The sequence below is a fragment of the Galeopterus variegatus genome, unplaced genomic scaffold (genome assembly GCF_000696425.1).
Source record: "Galeopterus variegatus unplaced genomic scaffold, G_variegatus-3.0.2 Scaffold14, whole genome shotgun sequence".
NCBI lineage: Eukaryota > Metazoa > Chordata > Mammalia > Dermoptera > Cynocephalidae > Galeopterus > Galeopterus variegatus.
In genome coordinates, this window is record NW_007726125.1 from 1257507 (window position 1) to 1270046 (window position 12540).

A 12540-nucleotide genomic window follows, 5' to 3' on the forward strand; every position below is an offset into this window, starting at 1 on the left:
AATGATGTGAGGACTTAGTGATGACCTTGATTTTGGAGTGAGGGAGAGTGGATGCGTGGAGCATGTGTAAGAAGCTAATCATCCAGTCATAGGGTAGAAACAAAGGAAAAATATGGAAAGGCAGTTACCTCCACTTTCACCAATAGCATTTAAATATTCCCTGCTCATGGCTGGAGGCAGGGGGTGGGTGCAGAGTGTGGGGAGAGGAGAGAAGGTTGGCAGGGCCACAAAGCAAGTCACACATTGCCCTTCAAGAGCTCACACCTTACAGGATAGACATACCTGTAGATGTACAACATGAAAGACAAAGTGAAGGAAAAGACTCAATATGTGCTCCAAACCAGTAATCTGTGTAGAATACTGTTAGGAAATAGGGGTAGGAGGGGCTGGAACCCGGCAAAGTCTTTAGTTTGGAGGTAATGTGCCAACTCTGTTGGCAGCTACGAGGTTCACCAATCCTCCAAGAACCTGGGGAGAGCTGAGGAGTGGGAGCTGGAGAGGGACCCTGGCTATAGATTCCCTGCTTGTGTCCTCTCACGCTCTCAGAGTGTGAAGGTGCACCTGTGGAAGAGCTTACTTACATCAGACAGTACTTGGGACTGTGAGAGCCCCAGATTTATAAATTGTTAGAGCCAGAAAGGATCTTGCAAGTAACTGACCTGTTCAAGGGCAGTTAGCTAGTAAATGGCTGCTCCAAAACTAGGAGCTGGTCTTCTAACTCCTGGTTCTATGCTGCTTCTAGACCTTGCCTCCTAAATCTAGTGTCACTCACAATGAGCACAAATCATGTTCCTAACTGGGTTTGGGGTTAGGACTCCTCGTGCTAATAATGTCACTTTGGTTTCCCTCAGATGTCCTCTATCTGGCTTCCTCTTGGAAGGGAAGGATACTCTTCCAGGACATGCTGGATTAATCCCAGTGCAAATTCTCAGAATGTCACTTCTGAGGAATATCATACTCAACTCTGTACTTTCTCATTCCGCATCCTACCCCTGGTCAAAACACTTCCACCCTGGGGAAGATGAAACCCCTGAATTTCTCTTTTTTTTTTAAAGATGACCCATAAGGGGATCTTAATCCTTGGCTTGATGTTGCCAGCGCCACGCCCCAGTGAGCCAACCGGCCATCCCTATATAGGGATCCGAACCCGTGGCCTTGGTGTTATCAGCACCACATTCTCCCAAGTGAGCCACAGGCTGGCCCCCTGAAACCCCTGAATTTCTCTTTTTTTTTAAAGAAGACCCATAAAGGGATCTAAATCCTTGGCTTGATGTTGCCAGCGCCACGCCCCAGTGAGCCAACCGGCCATCCCTATATAGGGATCCGAACCCGTGGCCTTGGTGTTATCAGCACCACATTCTCCCAAGTGAGCCACAGGCTGGCCCCCTGAAACCCCTGAATTTCATGTAAATTACCCCTTACCTCTGCCTGCTAGGCTCTTCCCTTACCTTCTCATCTGATTTTTACAAATTATTGCCATTGTCTATATACTAATCACATTTGATTTAGAACAACACTTGGGTAGATAAAATAAATGAAGATGGTATACTCTCATATTACCATAAAAGAGGTATAAAACCATTCCCAGAAAATAGGCCTGTTTCAGGCCAGTATAGTATTGGGAAATATTAATTGGCAAGATAGAGATTCTATCCCCGACTAAGGAATCACTTGAGTATATTGAGCTCTTTAGCATACTGCTTTAATGAGGAACCTAGACAAACTGGAAGGGAGTAAGGGGAGAGAAGAGCAACAGGGTACATTAGAAAAGTTATTATGAGATTTACACATTTAGAAATTTCCTGGGCCGGCCCGGTGGCGCACTCAGTAGAGTGCGGCGCTTGGGAGTGTGGTGGCGCTCCCGCCGAGGGTTTGGATCCCATATAGAGACCGGTCCGCTCACTGGTTGAGTGTGATGCAGGCGCGACACCGAGGGTTGCGATCCCGTTGCTGGTCCCGGTACGGGTGCGACACCGAGGGTTGTGATCCCGTTACTGGTCACGAAAAAAAAAAAGACAAAAAGGGAAAAAAAAAAAAAAAGAAAGAAATTTCCTGCCAAAACGGTCTCTTGCTAGAAGGGGCTTAGAGATCTAGGTCATGGAGGCTGAAATTTAGATAGCAATATTAAAAAATCAAAGGAGTTCTAATCAAGCAGCTATTGCACTGTTCCTGTACAAACTGTACCTCAGGAAAACCAAAGAGTTGATAAAGGAGGGTTCTCTTTATAGAGGTAATCCAGCTAATAAACGGAGATAGAATAATAGTAATAAAATATCACCATTTGGCAGCCCAAAATGAAATAAAGGAGTATCAATGGCTGCTAACATCAAAAGCAGACAAAATAACATTAGGTACCTCCTGATGGAAGTACAGATCACTACAGACTATTCTCACCAAAATACATGAATCTGATCAGGCGTATAGATCCAACTACCAATATTAGGAGAGTGGGGGATAGAGGAGCATGTTAAAGGACACCATAGGATGGAATTACCCAAATACGGACCTGTGGGATACACTACAACAAGCAAGTTACAAGAAAAGAAGAGAGAGAGACACACAGAGATAGAGAGAGAGAGGAGGGAGGACTCTAGACCAAGACTTGTAAGGAACATATCAGCCAATTGAATGTAGAGACCTTATTTGGATTTCGACTCAAACAAATAAAAAACAAAAACATAAGATAATTAAAGATTGGATTTTTTTTAGGATCAATAATAGTTTTTGGCTATGTTTAGAAGAGACATCTTTTAAAGCAGTGGTTCTCAAACTTGAACGTGCATTATAATCATCTGGAGGGTTTATTAAAATACATAAAACAGTGTCTGATTCAGTAGGTCTGGGGTGGGGGCTGAGAATTTGCGTTCTAACAAGTTTCTAGGTGACACTAATGCTACTGTTCTGGGCTCTCATTTTGAGAACCACCACACTCGATTAACTAGATTTTTTTTTTTTCCTGGTCTATTGTCTAATTTCCAAGGAGTTAAGATTATCAACTGAATTCTCCCTTTGAGTTACAGCACTCAGATGGCATTCTATATAATCAAAGAGAATGAAAGGGCTGGCCCATGGCTCACTAGGGAGAGTGTGGTGCTGATAACACCAAGGCTACGGGTTCGAATCCCTATATAGGGATGGCCGGTTGGCTCACTTGGTAGGGCGTGGTGCTGGCAACACCAAGTCAAGGGTGAAGATCCCCTTACCGGTCATCTTTAAAAAAAAAAAAGAAAGAAAGAAATAGAGTGAAGTAGAGTTCCAAGGATGATATAATAATTCAGTCTGTACTAATAATGTAAGAAGGCTTGGAAGAAAAAAAATCCATCACTTTTCTTTCTAAAAAGTGATAAGTAACTGTAGGGAAAGTGAAGGAAAATGGTCAGAGACCATGTTCAGAATCTTGCCTAGCATTTGATGTAAATATGCACGTGCCCAGGTGTTCCTTGGTTATTGTCTAATGTAATTGCGCACGTGCACCCAGGTGTCCTGGGTTATGACTTAAGTATAAAGGACGAGTGGCTCTGATCCACAGCCCCCCCCCGGAATGTCCCTGGCGGGGGCTACAGGGAGGCTGCTACTGCTGGCTGTTGATGCAAACTATTGTTGCCAGTGCCCCCGGGATGCCCAGAGAGGCCACTGCTGCTGCAGCAAGCTGCTGAGGACTGAGCATTTGTCATCTGCCAATGGCCTCTGAGATCTTTCCCAATTATCTAGCATGGACCTGCGTGTGAGGGGTCTGGCGACCCAGCCTGGCATGTGAAGAGTTTGTGACCCAGTCTGTACAACGGGCCTGAGGGGTCTGTGAGCCCTAGCCCTAGCAATACAGTACCCAACCCCCTCCTTAACCCCTTACACTTGCTCTTTCTCCTCCACTCTCATTCCATCAGGATCAAGGACTCCAACACAGGATCATGTAAAGCTCTATAGAACCTAGGCTACATCCCTCCATCATTTCCAAATTCAGGCTGGTTTGATGGATATAATATGGGTCCTCCAATACTGTAGTGTCTCAGATGCACTCTGAGTGAGTGTTGAAGAAGAAGACTACAGACTGGAAATCCAGTGACCTGCAGCCAGATCTGACTCTTCTGTTAATTGTGTGAACCATAATGAGTCATATAACTTAGCATTTTCACACCAGTTTTTCAACAGGTTAAAAAAAAGTCCCTCATTATGAGAGAAAAGGAGACACCTTGAGAAACGTTAGCTGAATTTCTTGTAAAAAAGACATTAGCGGGCCGGCCCGTGGCTCACTCGGGAGAGTGCGGTGCTGATAACACCAAGGCCACGGGTTCGGATCCTACATAGGGATGGCCGGTTGGCTCACTGGCTGAGCGTGGTGCTGACAACACCAAGCCAAGGGTTGAGATCCCCTTGGGCCGGCCCGGTGGCGCACCGCTACAGTGCGCCACTTGGAAGCGCGGCGGCACTCCCGCCGAGGGTTCGGATCCCACATACAGACCGGCTGCTTACTGGCTGAGCGAGTTGCGGGCGCAACACCGAGGGTTGCGATCCCGTTGCCGGTCACGAAAAAAGACAAAAAAAGGAAAAAAAAAAAAAAAAGGGTTGAGATCCCCTTACCGGTCATCTTTAAAAAAAAAAAAAAAAAAAAAGACATTAGCAACTGTACTATAACACCAAACTTCAGAGATATTACACTTATAGTTTAACAAAGTGCTTGTGTGTGTGTGTGTGTGTGTGTGTTTTAGATCCTCACAACAACCTTGTGAGGTAGGTGAGGCAGGTCTAACTTGGGGCTGAGAGAAGGTGAAAGTCGAGCCAAATTAAGTGCCAGGGCCAGGACTCAAACACTTTACCTTCTCATCAAAGTCAGTGTTCTTTCCAACACCCTGCCTTCCCTTAATTTGTTTCAATTAAATATAGGAATGTACTAGTGCATAAAATGAATGGCTCTAAAAGGATCAGAGTTGCATTAACCTAAAATTAAAGGGCCAGTGACCCAGCAAATTAGAAAACAAGAGTTGCTTCCTTCAGCTAAATGCTAGGAAGGAGCCCTGTAATATCACTTAACATTCTCAGCAATTTTGACTCCACAATTTTACAGTCCTCTTCCAGATCCTTCTGGTTTGTTCATCATAAGATATTTTCTATGCCTCAGATGACAGCAAACCTCTAGTGGAAGTACCTCAGATACTGCCATACAAAAAGCTTCTGAAATTCTTTCAGCCTCTAAGTCACAAAACCGCAAACATCCTTTATGATAATTCTGCCTTGTCATGGCAGTGAGACATCTGGTGACTAATGCCTTCATAGTACTGGATTGGGAGAGTGTTTCTGTCTTATTAAATGTGTTCAGACCCCAAACGTTCTAGCTCAAATCTAATTTCGTGCAAGTTCTGTGCTTGGGGGGCTGTACTAACAAATTCCATATAGAATAATAAGGCTGATAAAAGCAACCAAGTTTGTGGAGTGTCTTTTATGAGGCCAGGCACTGCATTAAGGGCTTTATATAAGACCTCAAATATTAATCATTAATAGTAATGATGTTTCCACTTATTTATTGAGCACCTACTTTGTGCCAGGCACTGTGGTAGGTGGTTTACATGTGATCTCTAGGCCACATTTCTCTCACTTCTTGTTAAGTAACCAGGCATCCACCATTAAACTCACATTTCCCTAAGAACCAGTGACACACATTGAAGGAATGCCTTTTGTGCTCAGAACATTATTTGGACCCCATAAGTTTGTCTTCTCCATTATAAAATAGAAAAGAAAGAGAGAGAACAGATCAGGGCTCAACTTGGGCCACTGATGCCCAGGTTTGGGGTACTTGACGACAGTAACAATGGAAATTTGAAAGGGAGCAGCAGAACCACTATTGCCTAAATTAAGTGGGTGTTCTGATGGCATAAAAGATGCGCTTTCTGACGGAAGCTCTTGTCACATTTACTACAGTGAAAAGGTTTTTCTCCTGTATGTGTTCTCTGGTGTGTGAGAAAATGGGAACGCTGATTGAAGGTCTTGCCACACTCAGGACATTGATAGGGTCTGTCTCCTAAGTGGATTCGTTGATGGGTAATGAAGTGGGAGCTCTGATTGAAGCTCTTCCCACACTCGCCACATTTGTAGGGTCTTTCTCCTGTGTGAATCCGTTGGTGCTTAATGAGTGCAGAGCTGTCGGCAAACCCTTTCCCACAGTTGTCACACTTAAAAGGTCTCTCACCTGTGTGTATCCTCTGGTGTGTGACCAGATGTGAGCTCTGACTGAAACTTTTGTGGCAGTCAGGACAACTGAAAGGCCTCTCTCCTGAATGAGTACACATGTGAGCTACAAAATGAGAACTGTCTCTGAAGCCCTTCCCGCACTCCGGGCATTTAAAAGGCCGTTCTCCTGTGTGGGTTCGTTGGTGCTTAATCAGATCCGAGCTCTGGCTAAAACTCTCCCCACAGTCATTACACCTGTAAGGTTTCACCCCTGTGTGGGTCCTCTGGTGGGTGATGAAATTTGAGCTTCGACTAAACCTTTTATGACATTCGAGGCACGTGTAGGGCTTCTCTCCTGTGTGGGTTCTTTGGTGCATTGTGAGGTGTGGCTTCCGCCCAAAAGTCTTCCCACACTCTGGGCACTCATAGGGTCTCTCACCAGTGTGGGTTCTCTGATGTTTGATGAGCGTCGAGCTATCGCTGAATTTTTTCTCACACCCATTGCATTGGTAGGGCTTCTCTCCTGTGTGTGTTCTGCGATGGGTGACAAGATCAGAACTCTGTTTGAAGCCTTTCCCACATTCGATGCATTTATAAGGTCTCTCACCAGTATGGGTTCTTAGGTGTCTTTTGAGATAGGAACTCTGGTTAAAGCTTTTTCCACATTCCGCACACACAGGCTTCTTTCCTACATATCCATCCAGGAGCTTGTTTAAATCCATCTCCTGTGAGAAGGGCTCTTGCTGGCCCTCTCCTGGAAGGGTTCCATGTTGCCGTACTAATTCAGGGCCCCTTTCCCACTTTCTTCCCCAAATAGGAGTATGAAAAATATTTTTATTGGTCCTTTCTGAGGATTTTCCACATTGTTCTGCTGTTTCGGAAATGTCCTGATTGAGTTTTGCCACCTGATGCCCAAAGTCTGAAAAATTAACAGAAGTAACAGAGAATAATGTTATCAGCTATTAAGAAAGAACATCAGAAAGCAGTAAAAAAGATTAAAATTACTGTTTCTGCAGCAGACTACACTTAATTCAACCACTCTGTTTTTCACTTTGTGAAGTTTATTGAAGTTCATTGAGCTTACAGGAAACATGAATTCCTAAACTTCTTATTTAAGATGAATCTTGAGGTGATCTTGATGTCCTTCAAGAATATACCATGTATTATCAAAATTGGGCAACTCCTTTCAAAGATGTTATAGTCTAGACAAAAATGAAATGCTGACTCAAAATGAAGACTTCATTCAATTACTGACTGCCAAGAAGACACATTTAAACTTTTTTTTTCCCCGAATTTAAACTTTTCATAGTAATGGGGGCCAGCCAGTGGCTCACTTGGGAGAGTACGGTGCTGATAACACCAAGGCCACGGGTTCGGATCCCATATAGGGATGGCCAGTTTGCTCACTGGGTGAGCGTGGTGCTGACAACACCAAGTCAAGGGTTAAGATCCCCTTACCGGTCATCTTTAAAAAAAAAAAAATAATAATAATAATAAATAAACTTTTCATAGTAAGAACAAAAGTCTAGGGCAGTATTCCAAATGCTTCATCTAAACAAGAGCTAAAAGGCTAGATTTCTTCCTGACAGATAGCACTCACATCTCACCTGTGTGACTTTCCTTTAGGATCTTCCTTGCTTCAAAGTTTTGGAATGGTAGGACCCATGGTGCTTCTTTGTGATCCAGCTGGGAGATTACACTTGGTCTAGAAATCCTACACAGAAAGATGAACATAGGATATGAATCTGACCAATTACACAAGGCCTGACCAAAATCCAAGCCCTCCTCCTTTCATAGGTAGAGAATACCAGGGCAATTCTAATGTGTGTTTTGTCTCATTGAAAGTGCAACCACAGTTAAGTAATAAAACAGGGTGATCTCCCAGGAGGCTGAGGAAAAAAGCTCTTTTCCTCCTACTAAAAAAAAAAAAAAAAGCCAGACTTGGGTGATAGAAACTCTAGAGTAAGCACAATAACTCATTTCTGAAGACATAAGGTTAAACCCATGTGGAGACAGAATTTTATCAGAAACAAAGCTGCCATGACCTCACCCTTAGAAAGAATCAAGGAAGTTAACTATAATGTTGGCCTTTAAAATTCTCCTAGAAGGGCAGCAGTCAATACAGCCCTGAGAAAAAGACAAAAGAAAAAAAAGGCAAAGGACATGAGTAGGCAATTGACGAAAGACAATAATATACGCAGCCTATAAATATATGAAAAACCATTAACCTCACCATTAACCAGGGAAGTTCAAATTAAAACAATGATAGACGTAGGTAATGTAGTGTAGAAGTAGAGTGCAAACTCAAAAGTCACATTGTCTGGGTTTGGATCCTAACCCTGCCTTGTAAGGTTACAACCTATGTGACCTTAGAAAAGTTACTTAAACTCTGTGTCTCAGTATCTTCATCGATAAAATAGGGATAATGATATCTACCCCATAAGGTTATTGTAATTAAGTGGTAAGCCCTCAGTAAATGTTAGCTATCCTTATTATTTTACACACACTCTTACAATACCCACTGTGATACATAGAATATGAAGAAATGAACACTTCCATATAATGCTCTGGGAATAAATAAATTGATTCAATTTTCCTGGAAGGTATTTGACAAAGTATCGAACACTTTAGGAATGAATCTATTCTTTGACACAGCATTGTAATTCTGGTAATTCTAAGAAAAATGATGAAAATATACTTCAATAAACAAGACTTTTAAAAAAGACAATTAGGGCCGGCCTGGTGGCGCACTGCTAGAGTGCGCCGCTTGGGAGCGTGGCAGCGCTCCCGCCGAGGGTTCGGATCCCACATACAGACCGGTTCCTGCTCACTGGCTGAGCGAGGTGCGGGTGCAACGCCGAGGGTTGCGATCCCGTGGCCGGTCCTGGACCGGTACAGGTGCGACACTGAGGGTTGCGATCCGTTGCCGGACACGAAAAAAGAGACAAAAAGGAAAAAAAAAAAAAAAGACAATTAGGGCCGGACCGGTGGCACACTGGAGAGTGCGCCGCTTGGGAGCATGGCGGCGCTCCCGCCGAGGGTTCGGATCCCACATACAGACCGGTTCCTGCTCACTGGCTGAGCGAGGTGCGGGGGCAACACCAAGGGTTGCGATCCTGGGCGCACTCTCCAGTGTGCCACCGGTCCGGCCCTAATGGCGCACTCTCCAGTGTGCCACCGGTCCGGCCCTAATGGCGCACTCTCCAGTGTGCCACCGGTCCGGCCCTAATGGCGCACTCTCCAGTGTGCCACCGGTCCGGCCCTAATGGCGCACTCTCCAGTGTGCCACCGGTCCGGCCCTAATGGCGCACTCTCCAGTGTGCCACCGGTCCGGCCCTAATGGCGCACTCTCCAGTGTGCCACCGGTCCGGCCCTAATGGCGCACTCTCCAGTGTGCCACCGGTCCGGCCCTAATGGCGCACTCTCCAGTGTGCCACCGGTCCGGCCCTAATGGGAGCGCCGCCACACTCCCAAGCGGCGCACTGTAGCAGTGCGCCACGGGGCCGGCCCTTTCCATGAACTTTTGAAGACTTTTCATATATGGTTCAATCTAATATTCTACTCCATACAACAAAATAATATTGTATTATTGTATTCCACACAAGAAAATATTAGGTGGTTATTTCAAGTGGTGTATAGGAGGATATTTATTGTGGTCAAAATATATTCACAATACAATGTATAAGAAAGTAGGATATATGACTTAATGTACAGTATAATCTCAATATAGTGTTATTCTTTTGTTTTTTAAAAAAATTTATATATGCTTTCAAAAAGATGATAGGATAGTAACCCTTCAGTGGTGGGATTAGGGATGACTTTTTCCTTGTCTTTTTCTTACATAAGTATATATTAATCGTGTAATAGATATGAAGTAAAGCAGGAAAAGAGGGTAGCCATTGTATTTTAGAAAGAGCACTGAAAGTGGTTTTTGTTTGTTTGTTTTGGTAGCTGGCCACTATAGGCATTCCAACCCTTGACCTTGGTGTTATCAGCACCACTCTCTCCCAAATGAGCTGGCCAGCCAGCCCCTAATTGTTTATTTTTAAATGACAGGTAAATACATCGTGGGGGCAGGTCCCCCTTTTCCACATAGACAGGGGTTGGACTCTCACCTCTGTCACTTAACTTCTGAGTCTCAGTGTCCTTGGCTGGAAAAGGGAGATAGTGACACATATATCAAAGGGTTATGGTGAGATATTAATAAGACAATACATATCAAAGACATCTGCAAACCATAAAGCACCAGAAAGATGGAAGTCATTCTTGTTCTGTCAGAGAGGCAACAATTAATCTCACAATGGTCTGGAGCTCTAAGAAATCAACATCCCCAGAGACCACTCAGACCACTCTCAAAACATCTACTTCTTAAAACTAGAGGAGAGTAGTATCCTTACCCTTTGAGAGCCCATTCCTCTAACTGTGCTGGGTGGCATCCCTGAAGAGGATTCTCTAAGCAGTGTCCAGGTAACCCACTCTTTCCTGAAGTCCCCAGCCACATCATCACGGGTCATCAGTTCCTAAAGTAAGAGACCTCAATATGCATCAATAGCTCCCTAAATATTCTCACCATTGTCTGAAAACCAGGAGATAACCACCAGTATCTCCAAATACCCTCCCTGACTAGAATAGCTCTCAGGTAAATTCTGTCAACCACAGAAGGGTTGCTTTTCTTATTCTTTTTTTCATAATCCTTCCCTTGGCCAGTTTCCCCATCACTAAGAGAGGCTTGGGACTCCCAAATATATCTACAGAACCCTCAGTCTTTTGGATGCATTAACTTTTTGAGAAACAAATTCTCCATGATGGACAAGATAAAGGAGAGAGTTTGCAGGTATAATTCGATTTCTGGGAAGCTTTAGATTCTCTCCAACTATGTTTTCCTTAGCAAGCTGGGGAATTCTGGACTTAAGGATACTAGTATTAGTTATGAGAACAGCTGACTCTTTTGAGGTCAACTTCAAAGGACAGACTATGTAGAATCCAATAGTGCTGGGTACCATTCTACTTCAAGGTTTAATGGAGTCAGAGATGACACTTAAAAAGATATGGATTTTAAAAAAAAAGACATGAATAAGTTGCAAAAATAAGTGAAATTCAACGTGGATCATCATAAAAAGCAACCCTTGAAGCTGAAACCAATCATTAATACAGTCATAAATTGACAGCAGTATCATGAAAAAGTTACTCTTTGGGAGGATGGTCAGAGTTGATTATTGGATGGATTGGTAATTCATTCAGTAATTAATATGTTGCAAGGCATTAGGAGTCACTAAGAAATATAAGGTAATGTTTTTTCCTCAAAGAGTTTCTAATAGAAATGAACATAAGTCCGCTAGCTGACTGACCACTGGCTACAAAGAAATCTGGATTTCATTGGAGGAAAGACCAGATCGGGGTGAGGAGGTTTTACTTTTTCACATCTTTTGTCCCACCAATCAGAGCACCTGTTTACTTTTACTAAAACACATACATTTTTCATGGAAACATTTATGTACGTATTTACAGACATTGCTATCGGTCATTTATAAAGTACTGAGTTTTTAAAGACCTAAAACCATAGGAACACATTTTTTCCCTCTGGTTTAAAACCTTAACAACAACAAAAATAATGTCATTAAGAAGTAACAACTGCAGAGCCCACTTGCAGGAAACAGAGCGATTGAGGGGGAGAGAATTCTTAGCCATGGTTATAGAAACCCTGTTTCCTTCCCAGCTCCCCCCCGCCCCAGGTCACTTCAAAGTCCCCATAGCGTTGAGGTGCTGTGACTAAGTGCCATTGTGAGAAACACCAGTTTGTTCACTGGGTTTATTAATAGGAACATGACCGCACGGATGGGGCCGACACCCTTTCTTCCTCTTGGAGTTGCAGGCCCTAGTCGGGGTGCATAGGTCAGAGGGTCCCAAAGATCTGAGCTGAAACCTGAGGGGACCACCACCGAGGAACAAGAAAATTGATTAGGAGGATGAGCTATCCAGACGACGGTATAGAAACCGCAGCTACCTGTCCCCACAGCTCAGCAAGCCCGGGGGCTCCGAAAGGCGAGCGCCGGGATCCCGCAGAGACAACGTCGGGGTGCGGGGCGGGCCCCTCCACTCCCCTCCGCAGCGCGCGGGCTCCTGCAGCAGTCTCCCTCCCTGGGTCACTCACCGCCCCCGGGCCCAGCCGGGGATGGAGCAGGAAGTGAGAGTCCGCCACAGCCGAGCCGCACCCGGCCCCCAACGCCGAGGCGGTCTCTCCCAGAACCCGACCGGGATTCGTGACAGGACTGTGGGGACACAGGTGGGACACCGGGTCCGACAGCCCGCAGCCGGAAAACGCCGCCCCTTTCCTCTTGCTATTGGCTTCTCAGTTTCCATGACTAGAAGCCTTTCCTG

General features: G+C 44.5%; 1 protein-coding gene across 1 annotated transcript; it reads right to left on the reverse strand.

Annotated features, from left to right (window-relative positions):
- Window positions 1–5499: 5499 nt before the first annotated feature.
- ZNF774 (zinc finger protein 774) lies at window positions 5500–12215 on the reverse strand. The gene is made up of 4 exons (XM_008565418.1): window positions 12167–12215; window positions 10560–10682; window positions 7770–7876; window positions 5500–7081 (listed from the first exon to the last, which is right to left on the reverse strand). The coding sequence occupies exons 2-4, from the start codon at window positions 10664–10666 to the stop codon at window positions 5841–5843; spliced, it is 1455 nt and encodes a 484-aa protein (XP_008563640.1). The 5' UTR covers window positions 10667–10682; window positions 12167–12215; the 3' UTR covers window positions 5500–5840.
- Between the last annotated feature and the right edge of the window lie 325 nt (window positions 12216–12540).

Excerpts from the sequence above, each read along its gene's own strand:
- ZNF774 (XM_008565418.1), bottom strand. The coding sequence starts at position 10,666 with ATGATGTGGCTGGGGACTTCAGGAAAGAGTGGGTTACCTGGACACTGC. Across the intron at positions 7,877-10,559 it reads GAGGAATGGGCTCTCAAAGG|GATTTCTAGACCAAGTGTAA; the intron begins GTAAGGATACTA and ends CTTTCTGTGTAG. Across the intron at positions 7,082-7,769 it reads CCTAAAGGAAAGTCACACAG|ACTTTGGGCATCAGGTGGCA; the intron begins GTGAGATGTGAG and ends TTAATTTTTCAG.